The sequence below is a fragment of the Drosophila arizonae genome, chromosome 3 (genome assembly GCF_054131065.1).
Source record: "Drosophila arizonae isolate 15081-1271.41 chromosome 3, UAZ_ARI_1.0, whole genome shotgun sequence".
In the NCBI taxonomy this organism is placed as follows: Eukaryota; Metazoa; Arthropoda; class Insecta; order Diptera; family Drosophilidae; genus Drosophila; species Drosophila arizonae.
The window spans coordinates 11439376-11455847 of NC_142923.1; the positions used below are offsets into that span (position 1 = coordinate 11439376).

The following is a 16472-nucleotide window of genomic DNA, read 5'->3' on the forward strand; positions in this document are numbered from 1 at the left end:
TTTGTCAGGCTCAGCAATCATTTCAAATTTGGCTGCGCGTGCCAAAGCGCGGAATCACAGTTATGAAATTGCAATGACTTTTAATCTTTAATAATTTAACTAAAATACATTTAGTGAATCTTGTTATACCAGCAAACTTTCTCTTACCTACTTTGGCTAAAAATAAAAGTTGAAAGCTGAAAATATTTTAAGATATGACCGCGCGTTTTGAAAAAATCATATCATCTAGCATTTGCAAGGCTAACAATATAAACACAATTATAATAGAAACATCCACATGTCTTTTATAGCCGAATCAGATATTTTAATCTCTTAAATATCCATGAATTAAATAAAAAATAATACAAAATAGTTATTCAGAGATTAAAAATCTATCTTCAAACGCACGTTGAATTTGATTCAATATCGTACTTTTTAAATAAATCTATCGATGTTTCGATATATTAATAGTATCGATACTCACCAAAAAAACTCATTTGTGCCAATTGGGATCTTTTGTCTCATTCGTAAGCTAACTGTTCGCAGCGAAAGACGGTTTGTGTTCAATGTAAGTACCGGGAGTTTGCGAATGACGTAAATATATTAATTTATAAAACCCTGAATAGTTATTGATTACGTTTAAAGTGTACAGAGAATTCAGTGATAAATAACTGCATTTAAAATTCTTACATAACGTACGATCGCCCAGATGCTCAGAGTTTAGCTGTATATCCCACGCGAATTTTATTTTTTGGGGGTTGTTTGCGTTACATAAACGTGTGATTGCCTTCAAGGGTGTTTGTGTATGTGTGTGTGCGTATATACATATGTGTGCTAAATTATATATGTATGCAAAAGTCCAAAAGTAACAACTATTAACCATGTAACATATGATGCAAGTTTTTACACATAAAGAACAATATGTGCCAACAAAGAGTCACATTGACATTACAAATATCGCGAATCGATTACATGAGCAAAAATTAAGAGCTGAAAAGGCCACACGATCATTTGCTATCTCGCTCATACGATTGCTTTAAAAAAAGTGGCTTCCATTTCCCAGAATTTTAACCCGCCCGCCACGTGGTTGCTAAGCTAGTGCGATTTCATTGCCCATTAGATTTTTTCTCTGCTAAAAAATCGCAGGTTGCTTATGTAAGCTCTCTCTACTCTTGCAAGAATACTAACCCAATTTCGCATTTACCTGCTCTCACGCATCCTCACATTCACACACATTGAGCGAAGCATCAGCAATTGGCCTGCTTCCAATGCAGTTCCGATAGAAAAAGTGGTTTTATTTATCTGAGCAAGGCCACAGCTAGGCGACATTGTAATCTTTCATGTAATCAATCGCTATCTATAGAAATGTGTACGCGTATGTGTGTATGTGCGTGTGTGTGCCTGCTCGTGTAGGTGACTTACTAATTGCAATGCTGCATGTCTCGCATGCAACAATTCGTTCAAGTTCGCATTAGTCACCCGATAAGCCGTTAGATGGCAATATGCTGGCCGCGACACAGACCCTGAAACTGTATTGCTGGGAATGTGGGGCATTATTGGAGTTTGGCCTGTTGCTGTGCGGCAGCGAAATCTGACGCAATTAAAATTTTTGTTGTGATGCCAGAGATGGCAGCACTGCTTCTTTTATATATTAGTTAAATTAATTAACAATTGTCATTTAATAATTTAAAAAAATAGCAGATTAATTTAATTTTTTTTTTTTTAGCTAAAATTAATTATTAAATAATCTTCATTAGAAACCTGTTCCATTTTCTTGACAATTAAATAATATTGAGCTTGCGACGATGTAGCTTTTTCGCCTTGAAGCTAGCTTTGTTAGCTAAAAGCGAGCAGCACTGCGACGGCAACATGTGACCAGATCGTGTGTATGTGTATGAGTGCGTGTGCGTGTCTGTGTGTCTGGTGACGTTGCTCGTCATCTGGCATGTTAAGAACGTTGAATGAACTTTGGGCGGGTGGGTTTGAGGTGCAGACTATTAGATAATCTAACGGTTGCATTACTAATGGCTGGCATGTGTTGTTATCAGTAGCCCGATTAATGCGTCGGATGTTGATAAAAATGAATTTGCCAACGGTAAATTAATTTGTTGTTTATATAACATTTCTAATTGTTCGTTTTCCTCTATCTATCTCTTTTCCCCGCAGTCGAGTCGGTGTTAACACATCAAATATTAATTAACTATAATGGGTGTACCTGCTGGTGATGTTGAGAAAGGCAAGAAGCTGTTCGTGCAGCGTTGCGCACAGTGCCACACCGTCGAGGCCGGTGGCAAGCACAAGGTTGGCCCCAATCTGCACGGTCTGATCGGCCGCAAGACCGGCCAGGCTCCCGGCTTTGCCTACACAGATGCCAACAAGGCTAAGGGCATCACCTGGAACGAGGACACGCTCTTCGAATACCTGGAGAACCCCAAGAAATACATCCCCGGCACCAAGATGATCTTCGCCGGCCTGAAGAAGCCCAATGAGCGCGGTGATCTGATTGCCTACCTGAAGGCGGCTACTAAGTAAGGAGGAACTACTAGCATCTACCCACATCCGAACCTAGCACCACCTCTAGCTAAACGTAAACTATGTATTACGACCTATACTATCATCATGGAAGCGTGGCAGAAGCGCCTCCGAGGCTCATCTTGACGACGGCTTGTATTTTGGGTCACAATTATAACAAAGCAGAATACTGAACTTAAAACAAAAATACAATTATGTTAACTTTAAAGTTTAAATAGGACAATTACATTATTTAATTTATAAAGTGGATAATAATAATTTAAAGCCGATTAAATTGTGACGCCCACAAGAAATATAACAACAAATTAAATAAAAACAAAACAATAAAACCGAAAATAAACTTGTATTTTCTTTATAACACTGTAAAATTTTAGGAAAAACTATCTATTAGTATAAAAGCTTATCATTACAAAAGCTCAACGAGAGAGAGGGAGGAAGAAAGCTTTTAAAGCTCACAACGTATTGAATAACATTCAAAGTAATTATCATTTTCAATTACATTTATTTATATATATTGTTTTTTTTTTTTTTAATTCAAAAATTTATCATACATTTTAATAACAATTTAATGCATTATTTTTATGTGAATTTTGTAAACAATTGTATTATTCACACGCTTAATAACATTTCATAATATTGCATTTATTTATTTGATTTTTTCCATACATATATTTTTGTTTTAAAGAAAAGAAATACTTGATAGGTTGGTTGTACATGTGCGCCGATGCGTTAATATATAATACAATTTACTATTTAGACTTGGTTGAAGAAATCGTGAGAAAAACTTTGTACAGCACAGCGCAAAGTAGAATATTTAAAACGATTGTAACGAACATAAACAAAACAGACAAAAACAAATTATAAGATTTACTCGTTGTGAGTGTGTGTGTGTATGTGTATATTTTTTTTGCAGTTTGTCTAATTAACTTTCACTCTCATCTACGTATCTCTCTAGTGGTTCGGAATGCCAACAAAAGAGCAACAATTAATTAGTTTTAACGAACGCTGGCACCATCTGGAATCGTCAATAGATTCGCTATGGAACTTAGTTTACAGATTAGGACAAAGAAATATGCGCTTAAATGGTAGCAAGAAATAAAACGATATTTTGTTAATGGGCGTGGGAGTTGGCGGTGGGAGACACACGCCCCCAACTCTTATTGTTAGTTAAGTTGTCGAAAACAAGCTGACGACCCACTTGGCTATCAGTTGTACATGGTGTAGCTGAGGAGCGGGGTATCGGTCCTTTAGGCCTTGCCAGCAATGGGAGCTGCGCCTTGTTTTTGGTTCTCGTTCTCCTTCTCCAGCTGCTTGCCCAAGTATTCCCTAATAGAAACACGAATAAAAGAAACACATCAACAATTTGGAATTTGGCTATGCTTATTTTGAGTAGAGAGTGCTCTTGAAATTATTCGGCAATGTTTTGAGTTTCGGGCGTATAAATGCGAGTATGATTATCGAGCGGCACCTGAGTGCGATAGGTGTGCATATGATTAGATAAGACTATCCACATTTATAATACTAACCAGTTGTGTACCATCAGTTTTTGGACAGCCAGCAGAGCTTCGTAGCGCACATTGGGATCCTCGTGACCCAGATGCTGCATAACAATCTGTTTGCCACCCAATTGCTCCAGCACACTGTGAAGCAAACGCATATTAGACAAGAGCCAGGCAGACAGATCCCAGATCTTAATCACTTACTGCTTGCCACGTGGATAATGACGCACATACTCTCCAATATCGAAACAGGCAACGGACAGAATAATGGCATCCTTCGAGGTCTCCAGCAGATGAACCAATATGCGCAGTAGTTCGTAGTTCTTTTCGTTGAGGCGTTGAGCGTTCTCGCGCCAGAACTTGGCCGATTTGTGCACGGGCGACCATTCGAGGCGGCCGCTGCGCACCTCGGTGGCATACTCGTCGAAAGAGCTCAGGTCCTGTACGGAATTCTGCAGCTTCTCGCTCAGATACTCCACATCGGCTGTAATGTCCTCGTCGTCGAAGCGACGCTGTTCCAAAATCGACAGCTGCTTCAACACCTTGCACTGCACCATGGCAATACAATGATCCTTGGCCACGGACGCATCCTCGGGCTTCTCAATCAGATTGCGGAAGACGGCCAAAATGATGCGAGTGACCTTCTCCTTGGCACAATCGCTCAAGATATCAGCCAATATGGGTATGACGCTGAACTTGTTCATCTTGGCAGCCAACAGGGGATTGAAGGTCAGCACCCACAGGCAGAAGATCAACTGGTATTGCACCTATGAATAAGAAATCGAATTTAAATTGTACCAAACAATTTACACATTTCAATTTCAAACTCACCTGGAAGTTGACACGCGTCGACAGGATGCGTATCAAGGTGCTGATGCCATCGACGCTGACGAACGCGAATCGATACTCATCCACGCGCAGCATCATCTGCAGGCAGCGTGCCACGGACTGGATATACTCGTTGTTCTGTGAAGGCAACGAACGATATTAATATGGATCTTGCATCCTTGCAGAGCTTTTCATTTTAGTAACGAGTTAGTTATGACAGTTTATCTTAATTTGTTTTTTTCTTTTTTAAATATTTTTTTTTTCTAATTGAAAGTTGGCTACAACAACAGCAACACAACAGTTACTACAGCTACTTAATAGAGAGAGAGAGAAAAAAGTGGAAGTGGAAGAGACAGACAGAGAATTGTGCTCTGAGACAAACCAATAAAAAAAAATAAAAAAAAAAAGGAGATGTATTATAAAGGACAGCAAACGTCGTCGCTGTTCTGCTTAGAAATCCGTAGAATGGGCATGGTAATTGTTTGTTTTTGTTTGTGTATTGCATTCACACCGACACCGATTTTTTTGTTTTACAAAATTCTTTTCTTTTCCTTTTTTAATTACCTTTACACCTTTACCGTTACCTTCAAGCTATATTCAAAGTTTTGTACATATGTTGCTCTGCTGCACATCTTTAATTTAAGTCGATGATATTTAGTGGAGTTAGTAAACAGTTATTGTTTGATTTCTAAATATACATACAAGACACGCACACACACACTCACTATCTATATATACACGCACTCACACAGCAACGTTTATGCATTGGAAGATATGGGAATTCGCTGTTGGCTGACAATATATTTTAATTTTGATAAATAATAAAAGTGAGTAAAAAATTATATTAATTCAAAAATTAAAAACGAAATCAATTTCTACTAGAACATTTTTATGCATAAATTATATCAATTTAAATTTCATCGCAATAACTGTATGTAACTATAACCGGATTTTACTGTACATATATATGCTTATCAGAAATTGCAAAGCTAATTGGAATATAAAAGAATATTTAATAAGTTTTTGATAGACAATGCATATCTCTGCCATGATATATTCTCTTTAGCACATACGAGAATATTTTGCAGGTGTGTGTGTGCGTGTGTGTGCGAGTCTGTGTGTGTGTTGTATAATTGTTTGATCATTTTTGTTTGGTAATTGATTTTGTGTAATTGTGTGTGCGTATGTGTGTGTAGTTGGATTGGGTGAGTGTGTTGTGGTGGTGGTGATTGGATAGCATTTGGGCTGCATTTGGAATACCGGTATAACACATTTGCCATCCTGCTGCTGATCGAAGGCGGAGGAGCGTACTTCGCGGTAACTCTCATTGGCCAAATCGTGGCGCTGCTGCAGCTGGACCAGATTGGGACTGTACTGGTGATGGCCTTGATGATCTTTGCCATGATGATCTTTGCCATGCTGTCCATGCGAGTGCACAATGATCGTTTGCGCCCGCTTGGCCAGCTGGGCCATCTCTTGCAGATAGGCAGTGCTCTAATTGATTTGTGTTGGGGGTCAGATAGTGCGTGGGTCGTAGGTTTTTTTGTTTTTTGTTTTTGATTTTTGGTTTGGGTTCAGCAGCGCACAGTATCCACAGCATTGTTTGTGTTTGTTGAATTGATCGATTCGGTAATTCAGTTATTGGTGTTTAACAAAATAGATTCGTAGTTGATGTTGATTGACGGTTTAAATTGTAAATTGGTATTAAATAATAAATACATAAAATATTTGAAAAACAAAGTTTAACAGAGAACAAAACAGAGCAAGAGTTCAACTTTTTGTTTTAGTTTGATCTTTGCTTTTGTGGACATCAGAATACACATAAATCGTAACGAGAAAACGTAATTATTACATAATATTATAATTATTATTATTTATTTGATTTGGTTTGTTTGGTGCAGATGGTGCAGGTGGTGGTGCGGGTGGTGCTGATGTTCTTTCAGTTCTCCACGGCACACCCAATCAAATGCGATGCGGTGCGATGATCGATTGAGCATAATTTATTTTTTTTGCTTGTCGAAACGGTTATACGAACATCTTTATCATATACTTCGAATTTTGTTTTTTATTTGTTTTTTTTATTTGTATTTTTTTTTTTCAGGTGCGTGATTCAATGAATTTAGATGCCAAAATAAAAAAAAAATCGTGTACACGAAACACGAATAGCATACCTTAATCACGCTCACAGACAGCCAAAGTTTCATTACAAATAAAAGACAATTTGATATACGCAAGCCTAAAAGTTGGCCAAAAACCTGGCTAATGCTTAATTCATGTCTCATTTTTAGAGTTTTCTCACTTTTTTGGTTTGATGATTTTAGTACAAATTGTCGAACAAGCAAAACTAACTAAAAGCGTGCAGTTTTATATTTTACGGTTAGTTGCGAGCAAACAAAATGCTTAATATTATAGCATATTTGCCAACATTTTGTAGATATTTAGAATCTAAAGAATATATACCAATTGTGTGGTAGGAAAATGTAGGACACATTAAGAATCAAAAAAGAAACGTAGACACAAGGAAATGTGGAAATTGTGAAGTATTTCGTCTCGATGTTGAACTGGATTTCAGCCAAATAATATAAAGGGCTAATAACATTGCAAAACTACAGTAAAACCTCCTTAATTTGAACATACACTAATACAAACAGCTTCTTAATCAGTTGACCTCAATATTCCAAGATACTTATAAGAATTTTGTAATGCCCAACATTTATTTTTAGTTATTATGTATTATTGTTTTGTATATAGAAAGTTCTTGAAATTAAATTGATACCAATAAAAAAATAAAATAATATTTAAACTATCGCCCAGTTGTAATTATAAATTTGTAGACTTCTTAAAAAGTGAATTTGAGATGATGCATATTTCTTAATAAACTTAAATCAATGAATGCATACTAATAGACTCATTCGTTTACCATATATCATTATAAAATCGCCAAAATTTTCGTTGCATGCAATCGATATTTCTCTACACTAAGTTTATATACATATGTAGTTGGAATCGTTCAAAATCAATATATGTAACTATATTACTTAAAATCGATAGATTTTCATGCTGCATGCTGCATGCTACAAATATATTTATAGTGTACCTGAACTAAATTTCTATGTACAACATAAACATGCAAACGTGGGAAGGGGGGAGGGGTAGTTGACCTGGGTCATGCATGGGCTTGACGCTTGTGCTTTGATCTACTTACATTGCTGGCCAACTGATCCTTGAGGAACTGCAAGTAGAAGTTGAGGTCCGACTTGGGCATTGTCTCATGGCCCCAGCAAGCGAACTTGGCCAAGATGCGCGACGACATGTTAACAATGAAGCCATCCTGGCGATTCAGCAAGTTGAGGAATGGACCCCAGATGCACTGCTTCATCTTGGCGGATGTTTCGTGGAATTGATCGACACGCGAGCGATCCTCCTGAAGCAGATCGTCGAGCAGCACGAGTATATACTGAATGGTCGAGTCCTTGGACAGGTGCGAGACCAGATTCAGCATCGTCTTCACCACCTGCGTCGAGTTTTGGGCCAGAAAGGTGGCGCGCGATTTATCCAATGCGCTAATCGTCTGATAGTCCTCCTGGCTGATCATTTGCGACTGCATGTACGAGGCCCAGTTGATGGTCTTGGTGCGTATATCGGCCGCCTGTTGCTGCAGCACCGAAGTGGCAGCAATCATATCTGCAAAATGCAAATGCGCATTCACAGTTAACCATTTTTCTGACACACATTCGGGCAGGGGGTGGCTGACTGCTGCACGGGGCAGCAGCACTTCGATTTTTCACAGAGGTCAGCTGCTGCTGTTGCTGGCACTTACCAATGTTATCCTCGGGCAGATACAGCGCGGTTGTCATTTTGTTGACTGTTTTTTGGCGTGTCGAGGGTGATGTGATATATTTGTAGTGTTGCGCGCGTTTGCACACAATTTCAATCGAAAAATCTAGGAAAAAATATATTTAAATTACGAGTGTCTTTTCACACTAATGCGACAGCACCGAAATTCAGCTGACTGGTCTTGTGACTTATTCGCCGTGTTCGCCGTGCTAAAGCGTTGCCACCTCGCATGCATTGCACTGTGTTAGCAATTTATAATGAGAATGGCAAATCTTAAGCTGCGGCCACACATAAACAGTTTTGCGGCGAATAACATAAATAATCAAAATATGTTTTATTAAACATTTATAGTTGTATTTTATGTCTTTCCAATTGATATAAAATTCTATTTAGCTGTTAACTACTTTATTACAAGCACAACAGCAAATAGTTTTGAGCCACATCAAATTGTTGCCATTCGACTACAAACAGTTCGCTAAATTATGGAATTCACTCCGCATTTCAAACGCAAGCGAGGCAATTGCAAAGACTTTATTAAATTAGCGCCCTTTCCCCCAAACTCCAACGGACTACGCTACCAAGGTGTTTTCAATGGACTCTGTGTAGAAGTATTTAATACAGAACAGAATTTAATAAAGACCCTACACGATAATGGCTGCTATGGCAAAGGAAGCAATTCACGCGGCGGCCCAATTTCTGGAGAGTCCGACGAATCGCTTCTACTTGGACTGGAGGAGGCTTGTGTGTTGGCCTACTATTTAAACATACTGGAGATAAAAGACACATCGAACAAAGAGATTGCTTGGCAAGCGTACGTACAAGCAGCACTGGAATATGACAAAGAATTTGTCTATAAGCTGGCTGCATATTTGTATCTAAAATCAAAGAATTGGATAATTAAGAGCGGCATTAAGTTCGGTGGTGATTTTCGTAAGTACTTTTCCGATAATTTATAGACATGAGGGCAGCTGTTAATTTTTAATCACCTTCCCACAGTCATCTACAAAGAAGGTCCGCGACAATTTCATGCCAGTTTTTTGGTACTGGTGCACACTTCAGACGTTATTAATCACCCGCATTATGTTAGCAAGAATTTGAAGGGAGCTCAACGTGTAGCTGAAACATCGGACAAAGATGTGCTCATTCTGAGAGTGAACGAGCAGAAAGACTTCGATCCTGCGTTGGCCACACCGGCGGCACTGGAGTCCCTGACCATTGACGAGACTGTGATACGGCGTTTTAACTACACATCTTTTGTGCAAATTAAACAGAAATAATAACAAGAGTAAACTAGATTTTCTCCACGCGATGCTTTTTGGGTATGCCCGTGCTCCGATATTCCGCCCGCTCCTTTAGGTAGATGGCCTTGCATTCCTCTTTGAAGGCTTCGTTTTTATACCAGTGGGAGAGACAGTCCATGAGCGCAGAGTTTTGCTTGCGACAGGTGGCCACCATGAATATGCTGCTGGCCTTACAGCATTCTTCAAAGTCCGCGACTTCTTTGGGACACAGTTCGCTCCGCGCGCGATCTCTCATAATTTTTGGTATTAACACCTCTACTTCTACCTTGCGCAACGTTGTGTCATTCGGATCACCTGCAAGCGGCTTTACACTTAAAATGTTGTAATTAATTTAATATTGTTTGGTTTACCAAGTCCATGGGGATTACGTGGATTAATGCCAGCAGTTTCTTGTTGTGCTAAACTCATTTTGCGTGTTGGTGTATTTATATTTCGGTCTAAGGGCTACTTTGACCTGAGATGTCAAATAGTGTGGCTGTATTCTAAAAATGATGGTAATACCAAAAACATGAAGTTGTAGATGTAACGTTTCATCGTATTCAATAGCACACGTTGGCAGCACTACCCGTGATTGTTATTGTTTTACAGCACTAGCCACTTCCGCCTCTTTTTCTGCCAGCCTGCAGCGCCTTTGGACGTGTGTCAAAAGCGCTCCCGTTGCAATTTTATAAGTAATATTTCAACATGTCTGAGACATTGCAATTGCGTGGTACGCTGATCGGCCACAATGGCTGGGTCACCCAGATCGCTACCAACCCCAAGGATCCCGATACCATTATTTCGGCATCTCGTGGCAAGTATAACTAACAGTTGTTGAGGTTAGGTTGGCGTCGGTGGAATCCTCCAATAACTGCAACATCCCGGCATAATTTTTAGATTTGAATTGATATGATAAATAATGTATTTACGTTTAAACAGACAAGACCTTGATTGTCTGGAAGTTGACCCGCGATGAGGATACCAACTACGGCTATCCCCAGAAGCGTCTCTACGGTCACTCGCACTTCATCAGCGATGTTGTGCTTTCGTCCGATGGCAACTACGCTTTGTCCGGCTCATGGGATCAGACTCTGCGCCTGTGGGATTTGGCTGCCGGCAAGACCACTCGCCGCTTCGAGGGACACACCAAGGTGGGATAAGTTTCCAATTGGTTTACCGAATGGTTTTTGAATAGGGCCTAGAATTGCTGCAGCCTACGCTGCTTGTGTAAATCTCAACTCCCCAATGGTATTGGTGTACCCATGTCCCCATATCATAAGGTTAGGCTTAGCTAGCACACCAATACCAATATACATTTAAATGTATATAAAAAAAAAGAAAATATTGCGCCTATGCGAGGCAGAATTAATCTGGTTGACATCTGTAAAGTTCTACGCCTGAGTCGACACACTTTTGCGTGAAGCTCTTCCGTAAGTAGGCAACAAGATCTTTAAATCCGCTACTCTTCTAATTATCCACATAAACCTAAAGATTCGCCAGCTAATAAACTGTTTGTTCTTCGATTGTAGGATGTGCTCTCGGTTGCCTTCTCGGCTGACAACCGTCAGATCGTGTCTGGTTCTCGGGACAAGACCATCAAGCTGTGGAACACTCTGGCTGAGTGCAAGTTCACCATCCAGGAGGATGGCCACACTGATTGGGTGTCGTGTGTGCGTTTCTCGCCCAACCACTCCAATCCCATCATCGTGTCATGCGGCTGGGATCGTACCGTCAAGGTCTGGAATTTGGCCAACTGCAAGTTGAAGAACAACCATCACGGTCACAATGGTTACCTGAACACCGTGACCGTTTCGCCCGATGGCTCTTTGTGCACCTCCGGTGGCAAGGACTCCAAGGCTCTGCTGTGGGATCTGAATGACGGCAAGAATCTGTACACTCTGGAGCACAACGACATCATCAATGCCCTGTGCTTCTCGCCCAACCGCTACTGGCTGTGCGTCGCCTATGGCCCATCCATCAAGATCTGGGATCTGGCATGCAAGAAGACCGTTGAGGAGCTGCGCCCTGAGGTCGTCTCGCCCACATCCAAGGCCGAGCAGCCACAGTGCCTCTCCCTGGCCTGGTCCACCGACGGCCAGACCCTGTTCGCCGGCTACTCGGACAACACCATCCGCGTCTGGCAAGTGTCTGTATCAGCGCACTAATCTAATCTTATATGTTTAGACATAGCTCGTATGAATCGGTGGCAAATTGATTTGTTTATGCCAAAACAACAATAAATATAAAACGACAAACATTAAATTTGTAGAATTGTAGATTAATATGGGTACAGATTATGAATCTATGATTTTTGATTTATGAATTATATACACAATTATCAATTGATTGGAACTGTCGTAAATTAATGTGGATTTGTATATTTGTGTTTTCTTTTAGAGAAAATGCATTTGTATTGTTTTATGAGTTATATACACATATATATATATAACATACATATATGCAAATATAGGTTCAGAATATATTTATTCAAAGATTCAAACAAAAAAACAATCGACATTAAAACATTTTTCAAAGGCATGAAAAATTAATTTAATTAATCAGGATATTAATTATGTAAGGCAAAAATATTTTATTTTATTTTTTTACCAACATGGCCCCTTACCTATTTATGATTATCATTTATGATATACAAATATATATGTCAATATAGGCTCCAAATTTATTCAAAGTTGCAAAAAATACTTTATTCAACATTAAAGCATTTTAAAGGCATACAAATTCAATTTCATTGCCAATCTTCGTTACATTTTTTGAGTATTTTATTTTTTTTTTTCGTTTTTTCCCTTTCGTTTGACAAACACAAGTTTTACGTATAACAAAATAATTTAAATAAATATTAATGAGATTCATGGTGATGAATGCGATGAGAGCTGGAGGTGGTGGGGGGAGTAACAAAGTGCAGTGATAGTGATATTTGTCTAAACATTTCGTATAAAACAACAGTATTTTTTTTTTTTCTAAAAATTCTTTAAATCCTAAATCGAAACCAAAGAAAATGCCGCCTTGTTGGGAGAAAAACGAGAATCGCAGTGGCGACGAGGCAAAAAAGCATCGCGAATGCTTATATTATAGTATATAAATCTGTTTGGGCACTTTATAAGGTTGCTATTGAAATGGTACAGAAGAGTCTCCCTTCTGTTACTTGGTTTTGATTGAATTGGAGCGTTCGACAGCCGCTGCAGCAGCAGCTGGAGCTTTGGCTAAGGCTGCATCGCCTACTTTGCCGCCAGCCGACGAGCTGACAATTTTGTAGACGTCGTTCTTAAACACAATGACCAAGACGGTGATGTTGTCCACAGAGCCGCGCTTATATGATTCCATGGCCAGCGATTTGGCACCAAAGTCTGGTTCCTTGAGATGATCCTGCACAAAGCTGCAGGCTTCCTCGTTGCTAAATGTATCCCAAAGGCCGTCCGATGCGAGTATTAAAAAACGGGGCCTGGCATTCCGTCGAAATGAAAATAATGAAAATAAATGACGCACTTAATAGAAGGAAGAGTTCATTAACTTGGCAAGCAGCTGCACTCACTTGTGGTCGTTTAACTCGAAGGTCAAGATGTCTGGTGTAGCTATGACTAGATTCTGTATGGGATAGAATAATATAAAGTGTAGGCTGATTAGCAATTGAGAATTATATATGCATATATATACATATGTATAGGCTATAAAACGTGACGTGAGAAATTCCCATCACGCCATCTATATAGAGCATGCAGCATCGACATACCTTATCTTTGAGGGGATAATCACCCATCGCTCGTGACGTGGCCAAGACCCCAGCCACGCGCCAAACGCCGCGAAAAGCTATGAAGCCACCGGCATCGTGAATGCGTTTACGCTCGCGCACCTGCTGCGGCTTATGGTCGAAGGACAATGGTATGGCAATGCCGCGTGCATCAAACATCACGCCACGCGAATCACCCACATTTGCCACAATCAATTTGCTGTCCTTAACGATGGCAATCAAAGCGGTTGTGCCCGCAATGTTGGTCTGCAAAAAAGGAAGTGAAATGTGAATCACTTGAGATAGATAACTAAGGTGGTTAATTGGGGCTGGCCCACTCACTGCGAGCTTGGCCTGCTCGACCAGCTTGTGATCCGCGGCCAGTATCTCGTCCGTGATCAGCTTGCCAAAATTGATGCGTCCATGCTCGATGTAGCATTTGGCGTCGTAGCTCGGCGGCGGCGCGTTGCCAGAATTTTGTGCATTGTTATTATTCAGAAATGAATCTTTTGCCGCACTGTTGCCGCTGGCGCGCATCGCGCTGTTCAGCTGCGCTGTATAAATGTCGGCGACAGTTGCCTCCGTTGTCTTTTGCTTAATTGCGCTGCAATCCGCTGTGGTGCTGTGCGCCTTACGCAAACTGTCGCGTCTGGCCACGGGATCGGCATTCTCTTTGTTGGTGACATCTTTGCGGCTCTGTTTGCGTGCCAGATACGGACTCTTGTCGTATCCACTGTACTCTGGCGAGCTCTCGCTCTTCAGGATCTGGTTAATATCAATGATTTTGTTGTAGATATTCTTGACCAGCACATCGCGTGCAAAGTTGGCAGCGAACTCGCCGCCATGGCCATCGAAAACGGCAAAGAACGAAATTCCCGTGTTGTTGTTGATGTTCTCCTCAATGATGAATCTGTAGGCAAGGGCATATGCATATAAAAAACGACTTTCTTTGTGACCTCTCCTCCCCTTACCTGTCCTCCATGTGAGGTCTTCTACCCAGCACAGCGAAGGCAGCACTCTGTTGACGCACCTCCTCCCAGCTCTGATGATCCCCGGCACCGCTTGTCATCTCTTGGACGCGTGGCGTCTTCTGCCTACCGAGCGTGGCCTGAATGCGGCCCAATATGCTGCGACTCCATACATCGACCGCTTGCAAATAGATTAACAAGACAAACAGAATGATGCCACAGAAAATGACCTCGGGACGGAGCACATAGATGCGGCATAGTTTCCATAGATATGCCAAGGGCGAATTGATGGACGAGAAGCCCACTGCGAACTTGGATAGGATTTTCATATGTGAAACGAATGTCTGATAGAAGATCTTGTCCTCCAATTCGTCATCCATTGGGGGAGCCTTATTTTGTTGGTTGTCAAGGGATCGCGTTGCCTGGCTCTTTACTCTTTTTGGTCGCGTTATCTGATATTTATACTGTATATGTATGTATGTATATATATGTAACACTATGCGTAAGTATTAAACGACGGGGATTATGTGTGTGCGGGTTTGATTTGATGGAATAGAAATCACTAACGCACAATTATAATCTGGGGCCAGCAGCCAGCAACAGCGACAGCAGCACTTGTATTCAAAATCGAAATTTCGATTTATTTTGTATTTGCGTCTGCACTTTTCCTTTCCGTTCCGTTTCTTCACGTTTTCTTTCCCTTATTGACGAATTTTGCTTTGTGTCGCTCTCATTTTTTGACGTATTATTGCACAGCAGATTCGCCCGACTTTTTGTACCATTATATTATTTCAGAATATTCTTATTATAGCCTCTGTTGCTTGCATAAATAAAAACAAGAACAACAACATCTGTCTCTATGTGCGGTACATGTGTGTGCGTGCCTGTGCGTAAATATATATGTACGTACATACACTCGTACTGCCCACAGTACAGCTTCAATACAACACCCGCTAGTGCTTGATGTGGTAATATTGAGCACACAAAATACTAATTTTCGATCAAAAATATACTACTTAAATTTTTAACTAACTCTGGATATTTGCTGGTGTTACTTATGTAGTTTTCTTTTTGCTGTATTTTGATTGTTTATGACAACTAGGACATTGCTTATTCTTTTGTATATAAGACGTTATAGGGGCCGACAACTGTCCATGTCGTCTTTCAGGCCAGAGTTGTTATCGCTGTTATCGATAGTATATGGATATTTTGCAACACCAATCAAATGCGTTCCGTGCCAATAAGATTTAAAACGTTTTGAATATTAAAATGTGTTTATCACTTAACTTATAAAGTAACAAAATAACCGATAAACTGAGTCTAATATGAGGATGATATTATTCTTGTACTATTTGAAGGAATGAACAATTAAATTTTGCCGTTATTATTATTTGCCATTTGTTGAAACTATCGAAACCAATTGCAGAAAAGTGTGACCAAGCTGCGTTGAATCTTAACAGATAGTTTTTATTCACTCTGCTGTTCATACCCTTTCCTCGAATTAAAAAAAATCTTTTTCAAATTTTCCTATGAATGCATTTGATAATTAATATACATATATATATTATTTTGAAATTTTTTGTTTACAGTGGACTTTTGCTTGAAAATGATTTAAGTAAGAAATTGTTTCAATACCTGCAGAGTTCCTCCCCAAGTACACATGTCGCCTATCCATGGCACTCAATTAAAAGCTTAACAATTTCAGCATATTTTTCACAATGAAAGAATGTTAAAACTTGTAACTTATGAAATGAACAATCAAAACAAGAACTGCAAGCGATGCGGAGAAGAACTGCAACAAAAC

At 39.9% G+C, this 16472-nt stretch overlaps 6 protein-coding genes across 8 annotated transcripts; 3 read left to right on the forward strand and 3 right to left on the reverse strand.

Annotated features, from left to right (window-relative positions):
• Positions 1-413: 413 nt before the first annotated feature.
• Positions 414-2851, forward strand: Cyt-c-p (Cytochrome c proximal). Its single transcript, XM_018001613.2, has 2 exons — positions 414-547; positions 2146-2851. Exon 2 carries the CDS (start codon positions 2185-2187, stop codon positions 2509-2511), a length of 327 nt encoding a protein of 108 aa, XP_017857102.1. The 5' UTR covers positions 414-547; positions 2146-2184; the 3' UTR covers positions 2512-2851.
• Positions 2852-3132: 281 nt separating this feature from the next.
• On the reverse strand, positions 3133-8859 carry VhaSFD (V-type proton ATPase subunit VhaSFD). 2 transcript variants are annotated; one of them, XM_018001603.2, is made up of 7 exons: positions 8659-8859; positions 8044-8522; positions 6099-6332; positions 4842-4976; positions 4215-4777; positions 4038-4151; positions 3133-3837 (listed from the first exon to the last, which is right to left on the reverse strand). In XM_018001603.2, exons 1-7 carry the CDS (start codon positions 8693-8695, stop codon positions 3759-3761), a joined length of 1641 nt encoding a protein of 546 aa, XP_017857092.1. In that variant the 5' UTR covers positions 8696-8859; the 3' UTR covers positions 3133-3758. The 2 variants fall into 2 exon arrangements, with proteins under 2 accessions (XP_017857092.1, XP_017857094.1); XM_018001605.2 differs by lacking the exon at positions 6099-6332 and having other exon boundaries at positions 8659-8857.
• A 90-nt stretch (positions 8860-8949) lies between these two features.
• On the forward strand, positions 8950-9970 carry Tsen2 (tRNA splicing endonuclease subunit 2). Its single transcript, XM_018001611.2, has 2 exons — positions 8950-9605; positions 9672-9970. Exons 1-2 carry the CDS (start codon positions 9158-9160, stop codon positions 9950-9952), a joined length of 729 nt encoding a protein of 242 aa, XP_017857100.1. The 5' UTR covers positions 8950-9157; the 3' UTR covers positions 9953-9970.
• Positions 9909-10484, reverse strand: LOC108609838 (COX assembly mitochondrial protein homolog). The gene is made up of 2 exons (XM_018001612.2): positions 10327-10484; positions 9909-10270 (listed from the first exon to the last, which is right to left on the reverse strand). Exons 1-2 carry the CDS (start codon positions 10382-10384, stop codon positions 9966-9968), a joined length of 363 nt encoding a protein of 120 aa, XP_017857101.1. The 5' UTR covers positions 10385-10484; the 3' UTR covers positions 9909-9965.
• Positions 10485-10583: 99 nt separating this feature from the next.
• On the reverse strand, positions 10584-16461 carry LOC108609831 (protein phosphatase 1L). Of its 2 annotated transcripts, XM_089465051.1 has the most exons (6): positions 16304-16461; positions 14672-14849; positions 14043-14610; positions 13704-13967; positions 13506-13558; positions 10584-13415 (listed from the first exon to the last, which is right to left on the reverse strand). In XM_089465051.1, the coding sequence occupies exons 1-6, from the start codon at positions 16341-16343 to the stop codon at positions 13115-13117; spliced, it is 1404 nt and encodes a 467-aa protein (XP_089321177.1). In that variant the 5' UTR covers positions 16344-16461; the 3' UTR covers positions 10584-13114. The 2 variants fall into 2 exon arrangements, with proteins under 2 accessions (XP_089321177.1, XP_017857095.1); XM_018001606.2 differs by lacking the exon at positions 16304-16461 and having other exon boundaries at positions 14672-15807.
• Positions 10627-12217, forward strand: Rack1 (Receptor of activated protein kinase C 1). The gene is made up of 3 exons (XM_018001609.2): positions 10627-10769; positions 10895-11106; positions 11485-12217. Exons 1-3 carry the CDS (start codon positions 10661-10663, stop codon positions 12118-12120), a joined length of 957 nt encoding a protein of 318 aa, XP_017857098.1. The 5' UTR covers positions 10627-10660; the 3' UTR covers positions 12121-12217.
• Positions 16462-16472: the final 11 nt, after the last annotated feature.

Excerpts from the sequence above, each read along its gene's own strand:
- Cyt-c-p (XM_018001613.2), top strand. The coding sequence starts at position 2,185 with ATGGGTGTACCTGCTGGTGATGTTGAGAAAGGCAAGAAGCTGTTCGTG.
- Tsen2 (XM_018001611.2), top strand. The coding sequence starts at position 9,158 with ATGGAATTCACTCCGCATTTCAAACGCAAGCGAGGCAATTGCAAAGAC. Across the intron at positions 9,606-9,671 it reads TAAGTTCGGTGGTGATTTTC|TCATCTACAAAGAAGGTCCG; the intron begins GTAAGTACTTTT and ends ACCTTCCCACAG.
- LOC108609831 (XM_018001606.2), bottom strand. The coding sequence starts at position 15,048 with ATGGATGACGAATTGGAGGACAAGATCTTCTATCAGACATTCGTTTCA. Across the intron at positions 14,611-14,671 it reads AGACCTCACATGGAGGACAG|ATTCATCATTGAGGAGAACA; the intron begins GTAAGGGGAGGA and ends CCTTGCCTACAG. Across the intron at positions 13,968-14,042 it reads TCGAGCAGGCCAAGCTCGCA|ACCAACATTGCGGGCACAAC; the intron begins GTGAGTGGGCCA and ends CCTTTTTTGCAG.
- VhaSFD (XM_018001603.2), bottom strand. The coding sequence starts at position 8,695 with ATGACAACCGCGCTGTATCTGCCCGAGGATAACATTG. Across the intron at positions 4,152-4,214 it reads CATTATCCACGTGGCAAGCA|TGTGCTGGAGCAATTGGGTG; the intron begins GTAAGTGATTAA and ends TTTGCTTCACAG. Across the intron at positions 3,838-4,037 it reads AAACTGATGGTACACAACTG|GGAATACTTGGGCAAGCAGC; the intron begins GTTAGTATTATA and ends TGTTTCTATTAG.
- LOC108609838 (XM_018001612.2), bottom strand. The coding sequence starts at position 10,384 with ATGAGTTTAGCACAACAAGAAACTGCTGGCATTAATCCACGTAATCCC. Across the intron at positions 10,271-10,326 it reads ACGTAATCCCCATGGACTTG|GTGATCCGAATGACACAACG; the intron begins GTAAACCAAACA and ends AGCCGCTTGCAG.
- Rack1 (XM_018001609.2), top strand. The coding sequence starts at position 10,661 with ATGTCTGAGACATTGCAATTGCGTGGTACGCTGATCGGCCACAATGGC. Across the intron at positions 10,770-10,894 it reads CATTATTTCGGCATCTCGTG|ACAAGACCTTGATTGTCTGG; the intron begins GCAAGTATAACT and ends ACGTTTAAACAG. Across the intron at positions 11,107-11,484 it reads GCTTCGAGGGACACACCAAG|GATGTGCTCTCGGTTGCCTT; the intron begins GTGGGATAAGTT and ends CTTCGATTGTAG.